This window comes from Rhinatrema bivittatum, chromosome 8, assembly GCF_901001135.1.
Source record: "Rhinatrema bivittatum chromosome 8, aRhiBiv1.1, whole genome shotgun sequence".
Taxonomy (NCBI): domain Eukaryota; kingdom Metazoa; phylum Chordata; class Amphibia; order Gymnophiona; family Rhinatrematidae; genus Rhinatrema; species Rhinatrema bivittatum.
This window is the reverse complement of record NC_042622.1, coordinates 271,248,209-271,271,813: the sequence shown is the minus strand read 5'-3', so window position 1 is coordinate 271,271,813 and position 23,605 is coordinate 271,248,209. Positions and strand designations below refer to the sequence as shown.

The 23,605-nt window shown below is 47.6% G+C and overlaps 1 protein-coding gene across 1 annotated transcript in view; it reads right to left on the bottom strand.

The window, feature by feature from the left end:
* Positions 1-23,605, bottom strand: part of LOC115097644 (disintegrin and metalloproteinase domain-containing protein 10-like) — a 204,191-nt gene that overhangs the window by 65,310 nt on the left and 115,276 nt on the right. The window contains exon 13 of the mRNA XM_029613575.1: positions 9,622-9,805. Within this exon, the coding sequence (XP_029469435.1) occupies positions 9,622-9,805 (184 nt within the window). The remainder of the gene's footprint in view (positions 1-9,621; positions 9,806-23,605) is intronic.

The window sequence follows — 23,605 nt, the reverse complement described above, 5'->3', positions numbered from 1 at the left end:
CCAAGCCATCAGCGGGGGCTATCTCTAGGGACACCTGTTGGCTTCTGGTTCCGCCTTGCCGGTTGATGTATGCCACCGTGGTGGCGTTGTCTGACATCACTCTGACTGCTCTGTTTCGCAGTCTGTGAGCAAATCGCAGGCAGGCTAACCGGACTGCCCGTGCTTCTAGGCGGTTGATGTTCCACCCCGACTCTTCTCTGTTCCACCGCCCTTGGGCGGTGAGCTCCTCACAGTGTGCTCCCCAACCATACAGGCTGGCATCCGTGGTGAGCAGAGTCCACGTGGAGGAGGACATCTTCGATCCCCTGCTCGTGTGGTCGGACAGCAACCACCACCGTAGCTGGGTCCACACTCCGGCGGGTAGAGGTAGATACACGGTGTAGTTCTGTAAACGTGGGCTCCACCGAGAGAGGAGGGAGTGTTGAAACGGTCTCATATGGGCCCTTGCCCATGGTACCACGTCCAGGGTGGATGCCATGAGACCGAGAACCTGTAGGTAATCCCAAGCTATGGGCCGGCTGGCTCCCATCAAGGAAAGTAGACGCCGCTGGAGCTTCGACCTTCTCTTGGTGGTTAGGCTGACTTTGTCTGCCTGGGTGTTGCGGTCTCTGCCGCTTCCCCTTCTCTAGCCCTGAACAGTGCTTACCTACACTGCTGGAAACGCCGCGTCCCGCGGTGCCGGGACTCCGACAACTCTGCCAGTTCCACGTGGCGGCCGCCATTGCCTGCCCGTCTCCCCGCTGCCTCGCGCGCGCGTGAGGACACCCACCTTGTGCGCACAGCTCCCGGAAGTCTGGCTCCACCTGTGCTAATGACGCCACGCCCTAAGCCTGATATAACCGGCGTCCGGACTCCTTCTCCTTGCCTTGCAACGAGGTTCACTATTGCCTAGTAGTTAGAGATGTGAATCGTGTGGTCGATCGTCTTAACGATCGATTTCGGCTGGGAGGGGGAGGGAATCGGATCGTCGCAGTTTGGGTTTTTAAAATATCGTGTAAATCGTGTAAATCGAAAACCGGCACACTAAAACATCCCTAAAACCCACCCCGACCCTTTAAAATAAATCCCCCACCCTCCCGAACCCCCCCAAAATGCCTTAAATTACCTGGGGTCCAGTGGGGGGGGGGAGGGCGGGAAAACCGGCACACTAAAACAACCCTAAAACCCACTCCGACCCTTTAAAATAAATCCCCCACCCTCCCGAACCCCCCCAAAATGCCTTAAATTACCTGGGGTCCAGTGGGGGGGGAGGGCGGGAAAACCGGCACACTAAAACAACCCTAAAACCCACTCCGACCCTTTAAAATAAATCCCCCACCCTCCCAAACCCCCCCAAAATGCCTTAAATTACCTGGGGTCCAGAGGAAGGGTCCCGGTGTGATCTTTCCCTCTCGGACCTCCTTGCGTTGTAGAAATGGCGCCGGTGCTACCTTTGACCTGTCATATGACAGGTCAAAGGTAGCGCCGGCGCCATTTTGTTTTTTTGTCCCCCGACGTCAGGAGATTAGGAAATCGCTCCCGGACCCCCAGGGACTTTTGGCCAGCTTGGGGGGGCCTCCTGACCCCCACAAGACTTGCCAAAAGTCCAGCGGGGGTCCGGAACGATCTCCTACCGCGAATCGTTTTTCCGTACGGAAAATGGCGCCGGCCATATATCGGACGATATTTTAAATCGTCAAAAAACGATTCACATCCCTACTAGTAGTTCTGAGTTGCGCTTCGTCTGTTCCTCGTTCCTGTCTTGACCTTTGGATTACCTTTGACTTCGCTTCAGCCTGCCGCCTGCCTCAGACCTTGGTCCCTTCCTGACTTTGCTTCAGCCTGCCGCCTGCCTCAGACCTTGGTCCGTTCCTGACGTCGCTTCAGCCTGCTGCCTGCCTCAGACCTTGGTCCGTTCCCGTCTTCGCTACAGCCTGCTTCAATCTACAGCCTGCTTCCGTCCACAGCCAGCGGCAGACTCCGTTCCAGTCTACAGCCTGCTTCAGTCTACAGCCTGCTTCAGTCCACAGCCTGCTCCAGTCTGCAGCCTGCTTCAGTCCACAGCCTGCTTCTGTCCACAGCCAGCGGCAGACTCCGTTCCAGTCTACAGCCTGTTCCAGTCCACAGTCTGCTACCATTTCCATCTAAGTCTTCAGCTTGCTCCAAGCCCAGCATTCTACAGACCCTGCCTTCTGTCCGGTTTGCTACAGGTATCGCTGCCGCCCGCTGCCCTGTCATCAGCTTGCCCTCGACCTGTACTGCCGGTACACGGACTATCTTTCACTCAGGACTTTCCATACTACACTCTCAGCCCAGGCTTTACCTCCTATTGGACTTTGAGCAAATACCCCAAGTCCCGAGGTTCCAGGACCCTACGGGCTCCTCCTGGGGGGTTCCTAGTTCCCGGGTGAACACCGCCAGCCTGTGGCTCCGCCTCCCGGCCTACCCTGTCATCCTAGGTGGGCCGGCCCAAGGGTCCACTACCCTGCCTGCAGTACCCAACTGCAACAGTGGGTGTCGAACTGGACTCCCAGGTATTCCAGTGATTGGGAAGGCTGTAAGCAACTCTTGCGTAAGTTGACTACCCATCCCAGGCTTTCCAAAAGGGAAATCACTCTGTTGGTTGCCCAATGGCTCTCCGCTCGTGATTTCGCCCTGATCAGCCAATTGTCTAGGTAGGGATGGACTAGGATTCTTTCCCTTCTGAGCGCCGCTGCTACCACTACGATCACCTTGGTGAAGGTCCATGGCGAGCCCGAAAAGCAAAGCCCGGAATTGGAAGTGTCGTCCCAGAACCTTGAAGCGTAGGTAGCGCTGATGATCCTGATGGATCGGGATATGCAGGTAAGTTTCCGACAAGTCCAGGGCCGTAAGGAATTCTCCCGGCTGTACTGTGGTCTTGACTGAGCGCAGAGTTTCCATGCGAAACCTCAGGACCTTTAAGTATCTGTTGACTGACTTGAGGTCCAGAACGGGTCGGAAGGTGCCCTCTTTCTTGGGTACCATGAAATAGATGGAATAATGTCCAGAATTCCTTTCCCAGGCAGGTACTGGGATTAAGGCTTTCAAGAAAACAAAGAGGTAGGCGATCTATGATACCGTCAGGTGTGCACAAAAAGAATAGATGCCTTAATCTTTTTCAATCCTTTATTGATGCAGAGACGTTTCAAGTAAATTGCCCGACTCAGGCCGAGTTTCGCAGCTTTGTAGCCGCTGCCTCAGGGGCTCCAAACTTCAAATCACTGATACTGTATAATCCACTTTGATTATATAGTATGCCATCGATGAGTAAACAACTTTAAAGCAAAAGGGTCCAGACACAAATTCGTGTGGCAAACCGCAGTCTCTGCTTGTAGTTAATGGGTCGGAAGGTGCCCTCTTTCTTGGGTACCATGAAATAGATGGAATAATGTCCAGAATTCCTTTCCCAGGCAGGTACTGGGATTAAGGCTTTCAAGGACAGGAGCCTCGCCAGGGTAGCTTCCAATGCTGCCTTCTTGTGGAGTGGACACAGAGATTCCACAAACCTGTCTGGAGGGATGAGATGGAAGTCCAGATAATACCCCTCTCGGATGATGGTGAGGACCCACTGGTCCGACGTAATCTCGACCCATCTGTCTCTTAGTTTCTTAATTTATTGGCCTTTCAAGCCTTTCCTTCCAGCTGTTTAAGCTTCCAAGTTTTGCAGTCCTTGTTAAATGTAACTTTTTGTTTCTTCTGATTATAATAAGTTGTTTACGTTTACTGTTGTGTCCCTGTTCGATGTAAACCGATCTGATATGGTATTTAACCTTGAAGGTCGGTATAGAAAAATGCTAAATAAATAAAATAAATCTGGGGTAGAAGAGGGTTAACCTGCCCCCTATGGCTTCGTCCCCCGGATGGATCGGCTGATTCTCATTGTGAGGTGCGGCCGGGACTGGAACCCGAGCCGGCTCCCCTCTTGTGCCGCTTGGTCCGAAAGGACTGGTTCCCGGCCTGAGGATGAGGTGCCTGGTAGCGACTCCTATAGGAAGTGAAGCGTTGGGAGCTTCTATCTCTGGAGGGCCTCGGAAAGGAGCGCTGGTTCCTCTTGGACCTGTCTTCCGGCAGTCGAGGTACTGGAGAGGCGCCCCATGTGCTGGCCAGTTTATCTAGGTCGCTGCCGAACAGAAGAGAACCCTTGAACGGCATTCTAGTGAGGCGTGTCTTAGAAGGAGCATCGGCTGACCAGTTCCGTATCCAGAGCTGCCTCCTGGCTGCTACTGAGGATGAGACCCCCTTGGCTGTCGTATGGACTAGGTCGGAGGCGGCGTCCGTGAGGAACGAGAGAGCTGACTCCATATCCGCTGCTGGGGCATTGTTCCTGACCTGTGACAAACAGGAACGCGTCACCACTGTGCAGCAGGTTGCGATCCTCAGAGACAGAGCTGCCACCTCAAAGGTCTGTTTCAGGATGGCGTCCAGGCGTCGGTCATGAGCCTCCTTGAGGGCCGCCCCCCCCCCCCCACTGGAATGGTAGTGCGCCTGACCACAGCGCTAACCAAGGCGTCCACCTTAGGGCACGCCAGCATATCCTTGATTGCCGGGTCCAGGGGATACATGCCAGACAGGGCCCGACCCCCTTTGAATGAGGCCTCCGGTGCATTCCACTCCAGATTGATCAGCTGTTGTGCTGCTTGCAGGAAGGGGAAATGTTGGGCCGTCGGACGAAGGCCCTCCAGCAGGGGGTTCTGATTGGGTTCCCCCGGAGTGCTGGGGCCAGGAATAGCCAATTCCGTCAGGCACTGGGAAACCAGGTCCGAGAGATCCTCCTTGGGAAAGAAACGTCTCATGGTTCGATATGGCTCTATCCCCGAGGGAAGTTCCCCCTCCTCGGGGAGCTCGGATTCATCCTCCGAGACATCAGGATCCCCCTGAGCAGGGCTGCCTAGTGGCGGGGGCCCGCGGTAAAGACGAGAGGGTCCCGGGGCAGGGTCAGCCGGGGCAGCAGGGCCTGGGCGGGCAGCCGACTGCATCTGTACAAAGGCATGGATCCCTTTAAATAAGTCCACCCAGGAAATGGAAGCAGTCTCTAGCCGGCAGGGAACCAGGTCCCCCGGGATGCCTGGTTGTTCAGGTCGGCCCGCTAAATCCGGGGTGGCCCCTGAGGAACTGTCGGTAAACCTCGGTTGAGACCGGCCCTGGCCCGGGGCTCCCATGGCCTCTTCACATTGGGCACAAAGGGAGTCTGCCTCCTCGCTCTGCGTGGTTCTAAGGTGGCACGCTGAGCAGAGGCCTAGAGCTTTTATGCTGGAATCAGGAGGTGCCACCTCTGGGGACGCCGGGGCGTTTAAGTGTTCCATCGCGTCTTGCGAATGCAGGGCGCCGGCACTTATGCGATATGCTTTCAGCTATATGCGCTTAAATATGCGCTCAATAATATACAATATGCGCTCAACAATAGGCGCTCAGCAATATACAATATGCGCTCAGCAATATGCGCTCAATAATATACAATATGCCTAGCAAGCGATATGCTGCGTTGTGCGCCTATCCGTGGGCGCTCAATACCTGAACAAGGCAGACAAAATGGCGACCTCCTCGGCGTGCCGTATGCAGGCAACGCCGCCGATCCTCGCTCCACGGAGACCAGCAAAAGTAAGAGATGTACGCCTTACCTGATCTTCAGCGCTTCCCAGCTGCAACCCGGGCGGTCTCCGGCTGCGGGGGGAGAGGGTGAGTACCTTCACCACCGCGCTCGAGGAAGTGCACCCGCTGCCTCTAAGCCGCCGAACTCGTCACGCTTGGGGCTAAGTCCTCACCGCGAACGGATCCGGACCGAGGCGGCTCTCAGCCGCGCCCGAGCCCTTCTCACTCGGGGGCTAGATCCCTGCCGCGATTCGGCCACCGGACTGAGGCTTAGACCTCCGAGGGACCACGGAAATCACCTCGGGAAACTCAACTGGGGGAGGGACCCGAGGGTATCATTGCAGGAGTGCGGGGTTCATTTTCTGGTAATCTTCTTAGAAATCTTAGAAAGTAGAAAGTAGATTTGGAAAACACGCTCAGCGAGCGTGCAGGCGCTCCAAACTGCTTTGGAGACGGAAATTACTGAGTTGCTTCACTTCCTGTAGGGGTATATGTACCCGTGCTGACGTCAGATCCGTCTCCAACTGCCAGCACGAGCACACTATACCCACTTGTTCTGAGTCCATATGGCTACACGCCAGGAAATATCCAGTTCAGAAAACTTCAAATATGATTTAAAGAAAACAGACAAGCCACCTCTCTTCCAGTGTTGTCTAGATTTAAAAAGATAGGAGAAGCAGTTAAGAGGGCAACAACGATTAAGGACTGGTATGCCAAAGTCTTTCAGCCAAGTCTCAGTAATACATAAATAATCATAGGATCCTGAGGCTAGCAAATCATAGATCACAGCAGACTTTTTTGCTGTTGATTGAGCATTGACCAAAAGAATAATTAATGTAGTAGATGCAATCAGATTGGACAAAGTTATTAATGGAATGTTTTTGAGAATTCTGTGAGAAGAAAACCATTTAGGTCGATGGATATTACATTCACTATAGCGTCCTTGACCTGTAATTATTGGAATAATCATTTGATCAGTATATGGTGAGCTATAGTACTCATTGTTATCATCTAAGCCCATGTTGGGGGCACTGAAGACAGGATTCATGAAACCCACAATAAAAACCGCATGAAGCTCTGCATGAAGGGGTGCACGAAAGGGCAGGCTCCTTAATGCGCATGACCGAGGCGCGCACCCCCTTGGTGCAGGTACCTCTGGCATCTGCGCCTTGGTTAAATGGCCCAGCGCCCAGAAGTGAAGTCAGCAATGGGCGGGGCTTGGTGTGAGGTGCGGGGGTCCTTCCAGTCACTGCCGGGATGACAGGCAGCAGCAGGTGGAGAATCAAGCCGCTGGAAGAGGCAAGACTCAAAGCAGTCAGCAAGTGGCAAGTCCTCCAGCAATTGCACCTCAATTAAATGGCCCAGCACCCAGGAATGATGTGAGCAATGGGTAGGGTTTAGTGCAAGGCACGGGGGCCTTCCAGTTGCCACCAGGATGGCAGGCAGCAGCGGGTGGGGAGTCAAGCAGCTGGAAGAACCAGTCAGCAGGCAGCAAGTTCTCCTCGTCTGTGCCTTGATTAAATGGCCCGGTGCACAGGAATGATGTCAGCAATGGGCAGGGCTTGGTGCAAAGCACAGGGGTATTTCTACCCGCTGGGATGACAGAGACTGAGACATGTTGGCACCCAAGGCAAGCTAGTAATTTGCTCCCCCCACCCGATGAGATTTCAGCACCCAATTGGTTGGCATGCTGGGTTATTGCCCTGTTGGCTCCTCCCCCTTAATCCAGCTCTGAACATGTGATATCAGCAAAAGATATAGACAAAGAAATCTGCTGGAACACAAATAAAATATTTATGAGCTATATTGCATCCTTTGCTCAGGCTCAGAGCTTACATTTGATCTGAGAAGCAAAATAAGGAAAGGAAAGAAAAGATGTTTGATATGAAAGTAGAGTATATTCTTAAATTGATACTCTCAATTTTTTTGCAAATGGAGGAGTACCATCTTGGTAATGTTTGAATATTGTATTCTGGAATTTGTATTACTCTTTACCATATTATTTGTATTCCAGGAGGTAAGTGCAACATATACAGTATATCTAACTTAAAAACATCAGAATATACAGAGCCACTAAGACAAAAAGGACAAAAGATAATAATAGAATCATGAAGAAAAAAATCAAATGAAAGACTGTGAGATTCTCAAAACAATCCACTGACTAAGATGTGAAAACTATCTTTTTGTTTTAATTATCCATAATCTTTGCCATATTACTAGATCAATTTAATATGTACTAGAAAATTTAACTTGATAGATGTTAATGCCCGCCCATGAATACCACCCCTGTATCCCAATCTTTGATAGTGTGTTGTTGAGTTATAACTATAAATGTCACTTTGTAAACCGTTGTGATCTTTACAAGGAACGATGGTATATAAAATGTCCAAATAAATAAATAAAGCAGGGGTATTCACTTTCAGTTCTCAAAGACAATACACCAGTCTGATTTACAGGATGTCCCCAATGAATATTTATCAGATATATCTATATACATTCTATCTAAGAAATAGGTTAAAGTTTACATATCATGTTTATCCTGTAAACCATCTTTTTTGTTGGCCATTTAATAGGTATAACAAGCTATAAACACTAATTTCCTCTAGGATTAATACAGCTACTAGAACTAGGGATCTTGCAGGGTAATTTTCAGCAGCAAAGTGGAATGGAGGAGTAAACTAGTGGTTAGAGCAGTAGGCTGTGAACCGTGACAATCAGCGTTCAAATCTAGCTGCTGCTCCTTGTGACCTTGGGCAAGTCACTTCACCGGCCATTGTCTCAGGTACAAACGTTGGGGACTATTATTTACTAAAGATTTTTTTCCCCATTCTGTGTCTGTGCTTAGTAAATGACCCTTTTAGACTGTGAGCCCTCTGGGGACAGAGAAACACCTACAGTACCTGAATGTAATTTGCTCTTGGTACCTGAAAAAGCGGAATATTAATACATTTTTAAATAGTTACAGTAAACCTCGTAATCCATGTTATTTTATTTATTTATTTTTTTATTTAGGTTTTTTATATACCGGCATTCATGACCAGGTCACATCATGCTGGTTTACATAGAAACAAGGGGTGCATAGAACAGTAGAACTAAACTTGTGCAAGGGGAAGCAGTTACAAAAAAACAGGGGTAAGATAACTGGGAGAGAGAAAAAAAGGAACGGTGGGGCGTAAAGATTTGTAAAGGGATAATTACTTAATAACTTAATAACTTAATAATAATAACTTAATGAATATTTACAGTAACATTGTTGCAGTTAAAGGCAGTTAAAGGCAGGGAAAGATAAAACTACCACTCAAGAGGTGGAGACGGCCTGCTGATGCACTCAGGGAAAGTAAACGCACCTGCTGATGTCCTGGGCATCTCCCTCTCCCCTGCACTAACTCCGAATGAAGGCTCCCTCCCCAGCACAAAATCAGGTCTCCAAAAATTATACCTCTTTGGCCACCCCCCCCAGGATATCTTCCAGGCAGGGCAGTATAGCCCTGCTCCCAGGCTCCAAGCCGTGTTTCCTCCAAAATCCCGTGAAAAAGACCCCTGCAAAGGGGAGCCACAGTTCAGTGGACGCCATTTTGAATTTTGGTGCCAATGAAGGAGGAGCGATTGCGCAACATTCCTGGCCAGAAGACTCTCAGGCTGCCCTGGGGTAAAGGGGGTCTCTGGAGATAGGGGGGTTTGGAGCCAGGGGATGTGGATATTGACCCCGCCTTTGTTAGGGGTTAGCTGGGGCTCTCCACAGGTAATGTTGGGATGGAGAGGATTGTGTGTGTGTGTGTGTGTGGGGGGGGGGGGGGGTTAGATGACTGATTTATGTCAGGGAGGGATTGGGGAAAGCTTAATTTGTTGCTAGTGTACCTTTAAAGATCACAGCCCCAGGCCACGATCATGCATTGCTGCGGCCTGGAAAGTATGTACTTTTCTGACCATGGCAAAGCGCATTCACAATGGAAACATGGAATTTACTAAACTGCGGTACTCACATGACCATCCAGTCTGAATAGAGCACACGCGGCTGTATTTAGCACTTACCCCATTCAAGCATATCCTTGTTCCAGTGTTACAGAGTGTGTAGTTATCTTTTGGCGCAGGCTCAGAGCATATGGCTGATTCTCCTGAACAGTGGCTCTCAAATTTGCACTCAGACTCCTCCTGACATTGTGTTCCTTGTGGTTTGTAATCACATTGGTGGTTGCAACACAATCCCTGGCTGGGACTAAAATGTTGGCAATTAATGCAGGACCAACCCATAACATGCAGACATAAGAACATAAGAACATGCCATGCTGGGTCAGACCAAGGGCCATCAAGCCCAGCATCCTGTTTCCAACAGTGGCCAATCCAGGCCACAAGAACCTGGCAAGTACCCAAAAACTAAGTCTATTCCATGTAACCATTGCTAATGGCAGTGGCTATTCTCTAAGTGAACTTAATAGCAGGTAATGGACTTCTCCTCCAAGAACTTATCCAATCCTTTTTTAAACAAAGCTACACTAACTGCACTAACCACATCCTCTGGCAACAAATTCCAGAGTTTAATTGTGCGTTGAGTAAAAAAGAACTTTCTCCGATTAGTTTTAAATGTGCCACATGCTAACTTCATGGAGTGCCCCCTAGTCTTTCTATTATCCGAAAGAGTAAATAACCGATTCACATCTACCCGTTCTAGACCTCTCATGATTTTAAACACCTCTATCATATCCCCCCTCAGCCGTCTCTTCTCCAAGCTGAAATGTCCTAACCTCTTTAGTCTTTCCTCATAGGGGAGTTGTTCCATTCCCCTTATCATTTTGGTAGTCCTTCTCTGTACCTTCTCCATCGCAATTATATCTTTTTTGAGATGCAGTGACCAGAATTGTACACAGTATTCAAGGTGCGGTCTCATCATGGAGTGATACAGAGGCATTATGACATTTTCCGTTTTATTCATCATTCCCTTTCTAATAATTCCTAACATTCTGTTTGCTTTTTTGACTGCTGCAGCACACTGAACCGATGATTTCAATGTGTTATCCACTATGATGCCTAGATCTCTTTCTTGGGTAGTAGCACTTAATATGGAACCTAACATTGTGTAACTATAGCATGGGTTATTTTTCCCTATAAGCATCACCTTGCACTTATCCACATTAAATTTCAACTGCCATTTCGATGCCCAATTTTCCAGTCTCACAAGGTCTTCCTGCAATTTATCACAATCTGCTTGTGATTTAACTACTCTGCTCTGTAATCCAAAAGCTGTTTTACCAGCATTTCCTTGGATGTAGAGTATTAGTTTACAGGCTATAAGTGCATCCATGATTGTGGTGTGATGGGTGGAGGTTTTGTGTCCAAATCCCAAACCTGCCTTTGGCTCACTATTGAAAAAAGATACTTGCTTTAGTGTCACTTAGTGTTAGGGTTTTGGGCAGTAGCCAGGTGTGGTGAACACCACCTTCAGGAGTGGTGCAGGACAGAAGGACTGGAGTAAGTGCAAGTTGTCTGGTGAGGCTGGGTAGAGTCTCTGGAGCAAGGTGCAAGCTGAGCTGAGTCTCTAGAGCGAGGTGCATGGAGGTAAGGGTGAACTTCAGGAACACTGGAACAGAGTGTGGGTATGCATGGAAGTGGGTGCGGGTAAGCGTGGAGCTAGAGCACTGGAACTGGGTGCAGGTATCGCTGGAACCAGAACATAGGAAGAGACTGCAGGTAAGCGTGAAACTGGAGGAGGAGAACCGGAACAAGGAAGACAGACTGACAAGACAGGACAAACCAGGACAGGGCTACATTGAACATGAAACACAGAATGCCCGAAGGCAGCAAGGCAAGAGAAGCCCCAAGGGAAAGCAGGGCAAGCAGACAGAGTGATAGCACTAACTTCAAGAAGGAACCAAGAAGGCACAGGATGAGAAAGGGGACAAAAACACTAGGATAGGCCACAAGGCAGGGAGGAAGCCAGATGGACCAGAGGCCACAGAGTAAGGCAAGCAGGGAATCAGAAGGCCCAGAGACTACAGAACAAGGCAAGCAAGGAATCAGTAGGTCCATAGGCCACAGAGCAAAACAAGCAAGGAATCAGGATGCCTGTAGGCACATAAGCCAGACAACTGATGGCTAGAGCAGGGAGTCCAAAGGAACTCGATGCTGAAGAACAGAGATATGGGCCAGGTAGGGTTATCTACTGGAGGCTGGGCATAGGATAGGCAGGCAAGGAAGGCTGGGCCAGCCAGGGGAGAGTACTCCTGGAGGAGCTCTGGTGGTGAGGAGGCAGCACAGCAGCCAGAATCATAACACTTAGAACTGGCCCCATGCCTTGGGAGTAGCAAAATGTGCTGAAGGATTGGGATCTCCTATTCAATGAGGTTGTTGGAGGTGGGGCACATATTGTAGATACTCTCAAAAGAAGGAGATTTCTATTCTTATTTTCTTTTTCTATTTCTGTCCTGCTTTCTTCCAACAAAAGCAACATAAAACATAAATAAAATATACAGTAAAATTTGCCGAGTACAGGTACAAAACACAATATGGAATACATTGAGATAGATGAACGTGTGATGCAGGAGTGCTCTGTTTTAGTCTTAAGAAAATGTACTAAAGGCTGAGATTAATCTCTAGGGATGCTTGGCTTTCGGCTCTAGCTGCAGGGGATTTGAGCTCCCTAGTAACAACCACTACAGCAGATAGCAAGGTGAAAACTGGGAAAAATAAAACAAGTTCTTTTAGGTAATGAATGTTTTTTTAACTCAGAATAAATTCCAACATATATGCCACCTTACGCGCATGATATTTCTTATATTAATGTTTAATTTATTTTACTAAACTCTTGTTTGAAAGAAGCAGCTAGTTTAAAAAAAATGGTATCTCTTCCTTAAACATATATCATTCTCAGCCAGAAAACTACAGCTTTAACAAACTGCAGTCAATAAATTAGAGAGGCCTGAGTATCAACCTGACTTGGTATTTATAACCAACACTTTCAAACGATATCATTCTCTGAATAACAAACTGGCTTTTTTTTTTTTTTTTTTCAAAACTTAAAATAAGATGTGTTTGTCCCAGAATATATGTCCTTAGACTTAGAAAGCAATCAAGAAGGGGAGTGGAGAGAGCGGGGGGGAGTGGAGAGAGCGGGGGGGGGGAGTGGAAAGAGCAGGACTTGGTGCTGGAGGTAGCCCTCCCTTTGCCTACCTTGCGCTGAAAAAGATTTCTTTAATTTTGCTGTTTCTGCCTGGTGGAGGAGAGATTCGGGCTGGGGGCGGAACCCGGAAGTGACATCACCGGGAGGCACCCCGAGGCCCGATAAAGAGCGGCGTCCCACGGCACTAAAGTCGGGAGTGGAGAGAGCGGGACTTGGTGCTGGAGGTAGCCCTCCCTTTGCCTACCTTGCGCTGAAAAAGATTTCTTTAATTTTGCTGTTTCTGCCTGGTGGAGGAGAGATTCGGGCTGGGGGCGGAACCCGGAAGTGACATCACCAGGAGGCACCCCGAGGCCCGATAAAGAGCGGCGTCCCACGGCACTAAAGTCGGGAGTGGAGAGAGCGGGACTTGGTGCTGGAGGTAGCCCTCCCTTTGCCTACCTTGCGCTGAAAAAGATTTCTTTAATTTTGCTGTTTCTGCCTGGTGGAGGAGAGATTCGGGCTGGGGGCGGAACCCGGAAGTGACATCACCGGGAGGCACCCCGAGGCCCGATAAAGAGCGGCGTCCCACGGCGCGCAGCCGTCGGCGCGCAGCCGAAGCCGCGCGCCAAAGGGGCGCACCCCTGGAGGAGAAAATAGCATGGGAAGGAAACGTAAGTCAAAAAATTATACCTCTTCTCCTACATCTCCAGTGTCAAAACGAGTAGGACCAATGGACTCGCACATTATTAGGGTGGGTGAGTCCACTGAAGGGGGAATAATAGAAGGGGCTACAAATATAGGTACCACTTCTACCCCCAAGTCCTCACAACATCCATCAGAATACCCTACTGAGCCTGTTGTTATTCAAGATATAATTGATTCTAGAACTGAGAACATGGTGAGGAATGCCACTGTCCCTTGTCCAAGGGCCTTGGAATTTGAAGTAGTAGTGGAAGAAAAAGTTGTGGAACCAGAGAGTGTTTCATTGTTAGATTTGTGGAGACTGATGTCGAATTTGGATAAAAAGTTTACAGGGGCGATGTCTAGAGTACATGTTTTTTCGGAAGAAACAAGGAAAAAGCTTGAGGATCTAGACATCAGAACTGAAAAAACTGAATTATCCCTGGTGAGTTTAAATCCAATAGTTAAGAACATTCAAGCGACTAATGCAACTTTCATAAAAGATAACTTGGCACTTCATACCAGAATGGAAATAATGGAAAACGACATGAGATCTTGTAACTTGCGATTATTGAATTTTCCAAAGTCCAGACTAATGTCAGAGGTTGAATTATTTAGGAAGTATATATTGGAAATCCTTTCCTATGATTCTCAGAATGTACCTATCATATCTAAATTGTATTATTTACCTCTAAGGAGAATCAATCAAGTACCTGAAGGAGGTGTGGATACACTAGAGAGTCCTGGTGTATCAACCTTCCTTGAGGATTCTTTAGATAATATTGAAACTCGTGCCACCTTGCTTGTGACTTTTTCTTTAAAAAAAGATAAAGATTTGTTTTTTAACAAATATTTTCAGAATAAAAACTTAAATTTCTGTGGGCAGAAGATTCAGATCTTCCCCGATGTTTCTCGGGTAACACAAGCAAGGAGGAAACAGTTTCTATTATTAAAGCAGGCTGTATTAGATATAGGGGCAACCTTTTTCTTGAAATTCCCATGTAAATGTCAAATTACGTATCAAACTAATAAGTTTGTCTTTTTTGATCCTTTACAATTGCAACGTTTTATTGGGGATAAAAGTTGAAATTTAATCAGTGGGATTAGAAAGTTGGATGAAAAACAAAAAAGATTGACAGAAATGCACTTAGTCTTTATATCTCCTTCTCCCCTAGATGTGGGCTAGATCAGATAAATTTTCTTGAAAAGACATGTATACAATGATAATTACTTTTTGGATTCTGTATTCATGATTATATCATTGGATGTAAATGTTATAATTTGAAAAATTGTAAATAAAAAAAAAAAAAAAAAGAAAGCAATCAAGAACACTATTCCCTTGGAAAAAAAAATCTATGTTAACAGATGAGAAGAGAAATTTTGGTCAATATGGAATCCATTTTTTTTTTTTTTTTTTATTTATTGCATTTTAAGAATATAAACAAGTAAATACTTGACAGAAATATCTCAAGTACAAATATAATGGAAATTATATTTAACAAATACTAATTTTTCAATAAAGCAATAGTCTTATTTGTACTCAATCTTAATAAAAGAAAAACGGGAGAGCAGAAACAAGGAGCATTCAATTTGAAATTAATACAAGCAGATAAACAGAAAGCGCCCTGAAATCCTCCACCTTTCTTTACGAATTCACCAAAAATAGTAAGCCTTACTGGGGGTTGGTTTGAGAGTCCAGAAAGTCTCTTAAATGAACAGGTTCCAAATATATATATCTGTGTTCCCCAAGTTTTATATGACATTTGCATGGAAATTGGAGCTTATAAGTTCCCCCCTTCTGGAGAACTTCCACTCTCATATTAAGAAATAATTTTCTCCGCTGTTGTGTCTGTTTAATTAGATCCGGATAGCACCAAATCTTTTGACCGAAGAATAACGTTTGGTTATTTCTGAAATACTGCTTAAAGACATTGTTTTTGTCCATCAAGAATGCAAAGGAAACTAATAGTGGCCTCCTTTGGGTGACCACCATTTCTTGCGACGAGTTCAGTAATGTTGTTAAATCAGGCAAAGATATTTCTTCCTGATTACTTTGAGTAGGATTAGAAGGAAAAAGATAATAAGCTTTTTTATCAACCGGTCTAATTTCTTCAGGAATTTTTAAGACATGAGAGACATACAATTTGAAAATATCTAAAGGAGCAATATTTCTAAAAACAGGAAAATTGATAAACCTGAGATTGTGAGCTCTCAAATTATTTTCAATTCTTTCCAATCTCTTACTAGCTTCTGTATCACTTTTAACCAAATTTGCCTGAATTTTCTCTGCCGCATCCATCCGTTCTTCTACTTTTTCCATTTTTTCTTTTTGAATAGCTAATTCCATAACATTCTGTTCAGTCTGTACTTTTATACTTTGCACATCGCTTGATAAAGCTGTAATAGCAGTCTCTAAAGATTTAAGCGCATTCCAGATCATAGACAAAGTTATTTCCCCTGGGGCAGCCATTATCACAGAATGTTCGGCTTCCTGAGGCTCAGCTTCCCTTCCCCCACTTACTACTTCACCGGCGCCTTTGCTCGATCTCGACAGGCCTCCTCCTGAAGTTGGCTCCGAATCCACATCCTCCATCCTTCTCGCGGGACCGGTCTGCCCTGCTCCAGATCGGCAAGTCTCCCTGTTGTCATCACATGCGGCTCCAGCCCTACCCCTCCGTTGTTCTCCTCGGAGGGGGGGGGGGGCAGCCTCCGACTGCCTTCGATCTTCTCGGCGGTCCGGCGGCGGCAGTCTAACCGGTGAGCCAGGACTCAGTGATAATTCGGTCAGAGGGGGATATCCTCGCTCCTCGGTGTCCCCTTCAGCGACCAGGTCTCCCGGCGTTGGTGGGGGAAGCGCGGCGAAGAAGCTGCCTATACGTGGCTGATATTGAAAGTGCATTCAGCGATATTTAGTTGGATAAGTAGCGGTTGTTGAAAATGAGCCTATGTTCGGCAGCTGCCACTCAGCCGTATAAGTCCTTTATAAGTATTAGTCCCTTATATGGTTAAAAATTACACACACAAAAAGTAAGTGTGTATTGGGCGAATCGGGGGGCAGAGCGAGTTAGCCGCATATATTATACGGCTAACTACTGATATTCAGACTTAGCTGCATAAGTATACATGTAAGCTTAGATGCTCCATAGAGCAATTCTAAACTTAGCCGGGTAGACTTATTTATTTATTTATTTATTTATTTATTGGTTTTTATATACCGCCGCTCATCAGAGATATCACGTCGGTGTACATAGAACAAAATCCGCAATTGCGTTTTACATAAAACAGTAAGAAAATCAACTGAGAAAACTTAAACATTTATTTATTTATTTAAAAAATAAATAAATAAATAAATAAAATAAAACAGAGGATGTCATAATGCCTCTGTATCGCTCCATGGTGAGACCGCACCTTGAATACTGTGTACAATTCTGGTCACCGCATCTCAAAAAGGATATAGCTCCACTGGAGAAAGTGCAGAGAAGGGCAACCAAAATGATAAAGGTGCTTGGAATGGCTGCCCTGTATGGAAAGGCTAAAGAAGTTAGGGTTGTTCAGTTTGGGGAAGAGATGACTGAGGGGAAATATGATAGAAATCTACAGAATAATGAAAGGACATGAACAAGTTAATGTAAATTGGTTAGTTACTCTCTCAGATAATAGAAGGACTAGGGGGCACTCCATTAAGTTAGCAAGTAGCTCATTTATTTATTTACTGAGTTTTATATACCGTCATTCGGTAGAGCCATCATAACGGTTTACAGATTGGGGTAGATTTTCACAGGGATACGCGCGTACCCCCCTAAAACCTACCCCAAACCCCCCCTGTGCGCGCCGAGCCTATTTTGCATAGGCTCGGCGCGCGCAAGCCCCGGGATGCGCGTAAGTCCCGGGGCTTCGTAAAAGGGGCGGGGGAGGGGGCGTGTCAGGGGCGTGTCTGGGGGGTCAGGGGGCAGTTCGGGGCGGGACCGGGGGCGTGGCGTCGGCCCGGGGGCGTGGTCGAGGCCTCCGGACCAGCCCCCGGGTCAGGTGATGGCGCGCCAGCAGCCCGCTGGCGCGTGCAGATTTACGCAATTTCGGAGCGGCCTCGGAGGCACGCAAGTTGCACAAATGCGCACCCCCTCGCGTGCGCCGACCCCGGATTTTATATGATATATGCGGCTACGCGCGTATCTTATAAAATCCAGCGTACTTTTGTTCACGCCTGGTGTGCGAACAAAAGTACGCGCTCGCGCAACTTTATAAAATCCGGCCCATTATGTATAACTTAGTAGTTAACAGTTTACAGATTATGTATAACTTAGTAGTTAGGCAACAGTAAAAACCAAGTGAACAGTACATATTATTCTTCGCAGTTGTGCAACAGTGAACCAATGTTAATAATAGTAGATATGAAAATGTTTCAAGTTCAGAAAACATTACTAGGTTGGAAGGGAGGGAGAGGGGGTCCAGGGTGGAGAGCAGGTAATAAGAGGTTTATAGATGCAAGTTCAGTTGAGAATTGGGAAGATCCGAGGTCTGAGAGTCAGTGAAGAATTTGCGGAACATAAAAGTTTTTAGGTCCTTTTTGAAAGTTTTCAGGTTGTGCTGGGTTCTTAGTGCTTTAGGAAGGGTGTTCCAGAGTTTAGGGGAGGCGATAGAAAAAGCTCTCTCTCTTGTAGTTGTTAGATGTGCATCTTTGATGGGGGAGATGCTTAAGTATCCTGTGTTGTTTGAACGTAGGTTTCTTTGAGGGTTCTGGGTGGTTATGTTTAAACTATTCAGTCCTTGATGGTCATCATTTAGAACAAATCGAAGAGAATTCTTTTCACTCAGCGCATAGTTAAGCTCTGGAACTCATTGCCAGAGGATGTGGTTACTGCAATTAGTGTAACTGGGTTAAAAAACACAGACCTACTATAACTCTGAGGATCAGATTAAGATCTGAAAGGGGTCACACATGCTTAACCCCCAGAGGAAATGATATACTGTACATTCGGATGGGCAGCAATGGAAACCCCCTGATTTTAGCTCTGTAGCATGAAATTATCCTTTAGATAATTGAAAGCCAGACCTTTATCCAGTCCTCTCTGGAACACCAAGGTAAGACAGACCATTCCTTGCAGTATGCCTCAAATAGATGTCAGATACAAACAAAAGCCAGCAGTTTTTGTGGGTTTCAATAAAGTTTAAACTACATAGGAGTAATATCCTTTTTTGCATAACCATGAACTCTAAAGAGCTAGGCTCCAAAATAAAATGGAACCAGATTCTCCATGAGAACTGAACTCTGAATTATGCATCCTTAACCCTTGAGAAAGTGTATCAGAAAATTGACCTATAACTTTACTAGATATGCATACTATAGTCTTCTTGGCCAAACTGGAGCTACTAAAATTACAACGAAAGGTGACTCCCTATTAGGGATGTGCAGAAGGAAAAAATTTGTTCCGATTCAGTTTTTGTTTCGCCGGGACCCAAATTCGTTGCATTGGTTTCATAGGGGGAGAAACCAATTCATTGATTAGTTTTATTCATTGTCCGTTTTCCCATTAAAGTCAATGGGGGAAGTATTTGCAGCCTATTTTTGGCTGCAGAATTGGGGTTTTCTTATCAATTCTGATGAAACTTCTGGGGAGCAATCATCAGAATGAGAAAAGAGCTCCAAGGTACTTAGACTGTGGCAAAGTGGCACCAAAGTGGCATGAATAGCCTAAGGCACTGTAAAGGGGCAAAGGGTACCAGGAGTGGCAAGAGTGCTTTAACAGATGTGCAAAGCAGCAGCGAGAGTGTCAAAAACACACCACAGCTTCAAAAGAGAGCACTGATAACAGTTGCTTGAACCCTCGAAGGCAGCACGACAGGCAAAGTAGCAAGACAAGTGGCATCAACATCCTACAGCAAAATGAAGGGGGAACACAGCAAGCAGAAAGAGTGTCAGAAATACAGATTTGAGACACTCAGACTAGCTAAAGGAAAATTAGTTTCTTACCTGATAATTTTCGTTCCTGTAGTACCACGGATCAGTCCAGACACCTGGGTTATGCTCCCGCTTCAGCAGATGGAGACAGAGCAAGATTTTGATTGGCTCAGCCCTGCATATATATAGCAGCGTGCCAGCCTCAGCCTCTCAGTCTTACGTAATGTCAAAGCAGAATGAGCAAACAAAACAGACTATCTAACTAAATTGGCCCTACAAAAAAAAGAACCACGGCCAAGTTCAAACCCCCAACTGGAACAAGACTCCCAGACCCAAAGGAGTAAACAATGGAACATAAAAAACCACGAGCGGACTCTCCGTTACTTCAAAAGATATACGCAGACAAACAGACAGAACAAACCAAGGGCGGGTCCCTGGACTGATCCGTGGTACTACAGGAACGAAAATTATCAGGTAAGAAACTAATTTTCTTTTCCCTGTACGTACCCAGATCAGTCCAGACACCTGGGATGTACCAGAGCTAACTTACTTAGGGTGGGGCCCAGAGAGTCCCGCTCGAAGAACTCCCTCGCCAAAAGCACCCAAAGCTGTAGCCTGAACATCCAAACCATAATGCCTCGCAAAAGTATGCAAGGATTTCCAAGTAGCCGCCCGACAAATTTCCTGAGGGGACACTTGTGAGGATTCCGTCCAAGAGGTGGCCTGAGACCGCGTCGAATGAGCCCGAATACCCACAGGAGTTGGTTTTCCACGTAGTAAGTATGCGGTGCCAATGGCTTCCTTGAGCCACCGAGCGATCGTAGTCTTGGAGGCCGCACTTCCCCTCTTGCGACCAGAATACAAAACAAACAAATGGTCAGAAATGCGAAAGGGATTCGTAACCTCAAGATACCGCAGTAAGGCCCTGCGAACATCCAGTTTACGTAAATCTCGCGCCCTAGGATCCAACCGCTCCCCTTCTGGAAAAGAGGGAAGCTCCACCGATTGATTCAAGTGAAAAGACGAGACTATCTTAGGTAAGAAGGAAGGGACTGTACGTAGAGAGACCCCGGAATCCGAAATACGCAAGAGCGGCTCCCGACAGGACAAAGCTTGCAATTCCAAAACTCGCCGAGCTGAAGTGATCGCGATAAGGAAAACCACTTTAAACGTAAGATCCTTTAGCGTGGCCCGTTTAAGAGGTTCAAAGGGCGATAAACACAAAGCCGAAAGCACCCAATTGAGGTTCCAGGGCGGACAAGGGTGGCGTATGGGAGGACGTAAATGCTTAGCCCCTCGAAGAAAACGTGCAATATCAGGATGTAGAGCCAAAGACACTCCTTGAACCTTTCCTCTAAGACAACCGAGTGCTGCCACCTGCACACGAAGAGTACTACAAGAGAGTCCTTTCGATAGACCCGCTTGAAGGAAAGCTAGGATATGAGAAACCGCAGCTGTCATAGGATCCAGACCGTGATACAACGAATACAACCAGTCTTCAAACACTGACCAGACCCGCACATAGGCCAAGGACATAGACTGCTTCCTAGACCGTAACAGCGTGGCTATAACCGCATCCGAATATCCTTTGGCCATCAAGTGTCGCCTCTCAAAAGCCATGCCATGAGACAAAAGTGATCCACCGCCTCCAAACAAACGAGACCCTGACGGAGCAGAGCCAGGAAGTCCCGAAAACGAATGGGCGGTTCGACCACCAACAGCAGGAGATCCGCAAACCACAGCCGCCGAGGCCATTCTGGTGCTATCAGGATCACGTTCGTGGGATGCAGTTCTACACGTCGAAGTACCTTGCCGATCAGAGGCCACAGAGGGAACACGTACAGTAGGACGTCTGTGGGCCATGGCAGAACCAACGCATCCACGCCTTCGCCCCCTCTTTCTCTCCGACGGCTGTAAAAGCGCGGAGCCTTTGTATTCTGAAAAGTGGCCATCAGATCCATGTGAGGCGTGCCCCACCTGCTGCAGATGAGTTGGAAAGCTTCCTCCGCTAACTCCCATTCCCCGGGATCTAGGTGATGTCGACTGAGGAAGTCTGCCTGAACATTGTCTACCCCAGCGATGTGAGACGCCGCAATGCTGCTGAGATTCTTTTCTGCCCAGCAGATCAAGGGTCGTTCTTCCATCGCCACCAGCTGACTCCGAGTCCCGCCCTGGCGACTGATGTACGCTACTGTAGTAGCATTGTCCGACAACACTCTGACCGCCTTCCCCTGAATCAATGGAAGAAAGGCGTGAAGCGCCAAGGCTACTGCCCTGGTCTCTAAGCGATTTATGGACCACTGAGACTGAGCCCGGGACCACGTGCCCTGCACCGAATGTCCAAGACAGACCGCTCCCCAGCCAGAAAGACTGGCATCCGTGGTGACCACCATCCACTCGGGCATCACTAGACACACTCCAGATGTCAAGTGATCTGACACGAGCCACCAAGGAAGACTGGCCCTTGCCTGGTCCGTAAGTGGAAGCGGTAGATGGAATTGCTCCGACACAGGCTTCCAGCGGGACAGTAATGCTGACTGCAACGGTCGTAGATGTGCAAAAGCCCAGGGTACCAAAGATATCGTGGACGCCATGGATCCCAAGACCTGCAGGTAATCCCGCACCCGAGGCATTGATAAGGACAAGATGCGGCGTACCTGAGTCTGCAGCTTGACAATCCTCTCCTGGGTGAGGAGCATTTTTCCCTGCTTCGTATCGAATAGCACCCCCAGAAATTCCAAGGACTGAGTAGGGGTCAAGTGACTCTTGGAAAAATTGACCAACCACCCTAGAGAGAGCAAGAGCTGTAGAACCCTGGCGACCGCCTTCTGACACAGCAACTCCGACTTTGCCCGGATCAACCAATCGTCCAAATAGGGATGCACCAGAAACCCTTCTCTTCTGAGTTGTGCCGCCACTACCACCATCACTTTGGTGAACGTGCACAGCGCGGTGGCAAGACTGAACGGAAGAGCTCGGAATTGATATTGCTTGCCCAGGATGCAGAATCTGAGAAACCTCTGATAAGATTGCTGAATTCCTATGTGCAGATAGGCTTCCGTAAGATCCAAGGAGGCCAGAAATTCACCGGGACGAACTGATGCACCACAGAATGTCCTGCACCGCCTCGCACTTTTCTCGATATTCGCAAGGGGAAACGAAAAACTTGTCTAAGGGAATCTGTACAAAATCTAAAGCGTAACCTTGACTTATCACAGTGAGGACCCACTGGTCCGACATTATCTTGGCCCATTCCTCGACAAAAAGCGATAGCCTGGCTCCCACGATTGGGACCAGGCGAGGAATCTGTCCTGAGGAACGGGCCACACAATTCTCATTGTAAAGCCTTAGCCCCCGTTCTCGCTGGGGCTCCAGTCTGCCTCCCAAAACGTCTGCCACGAAAGGACTGCGTCCAAGACGACTGCCGTGCCGAGTTTGAATGGTAGGACGTACCAGACGATCTCACTGGTCTAGACTTTCTATTCCCCCGAAACCGGTGCTTATTGGAATAGGAACTCCTAGTCCGAGGTCTATCCTCCGGTAAACGAAAAGCCCTGTTTTCCCCTAAAGACTGCATGAGATCATCCAACTGCTTGCCAAACAATAACTTCCCTTTGAAGGGGAGGGAACCAAGGTGAGCCTTTGATGAACCATCTGCCGCCCAATTCCGAAGCCATAAAAGACGACGCGCTGAAACCACTGAAACCATAGATCTTGCAGACGTGCGTAGAAGATCATACAAGGCATCAGCACTGTAAGCGATTACCGCCTCCAGGCAATCCGCTTGAGTCGCTTCTGCTTCTGAAAGTCCTTCATTAGCTAGAAGCTGTTGCGCCCAGCGCAGGCCCGCCCTCAAGGCAAAATAACTGCATATAGCTGCTCGGACCCCCACAGCTGAGACTTCAAACACCTTCTGAAGTTGAAGTTGAAGTTTTCTATCCTGTAAGTCCTTGAGGGCGGTAGCTCCTGTAACTGGAATGGTCAATCTCTTCGCCACGGCCGACACAGCCGAATCCACTCTAGGGAGGCGGAGAATCTCCAGGGCTTCCTCTTGTAATGGATATAATTTATCCATGGCCTTACTGACCTTCAGCCCGAGCTCCGGGGTATCCCATTCCCGGAACAAAATATCCGTCGCCGAATAATGAAATGGGAACGCAACTGATGGACCACTGAGGCCCAACAAAACCGGGTCCATCTTGGTTCCCGGACGGGACTCCAGGGGAGGCACCTCCAAGCCGAGTTCCTAAAAAATGGCTGGAATAAGTGGGGACAGCTCTTCTTTTTTAAAGAGGCGAATGACCTTAGGGTTGTCCCCTTCTACCGCTGTGGAACCTTTAGTGGTA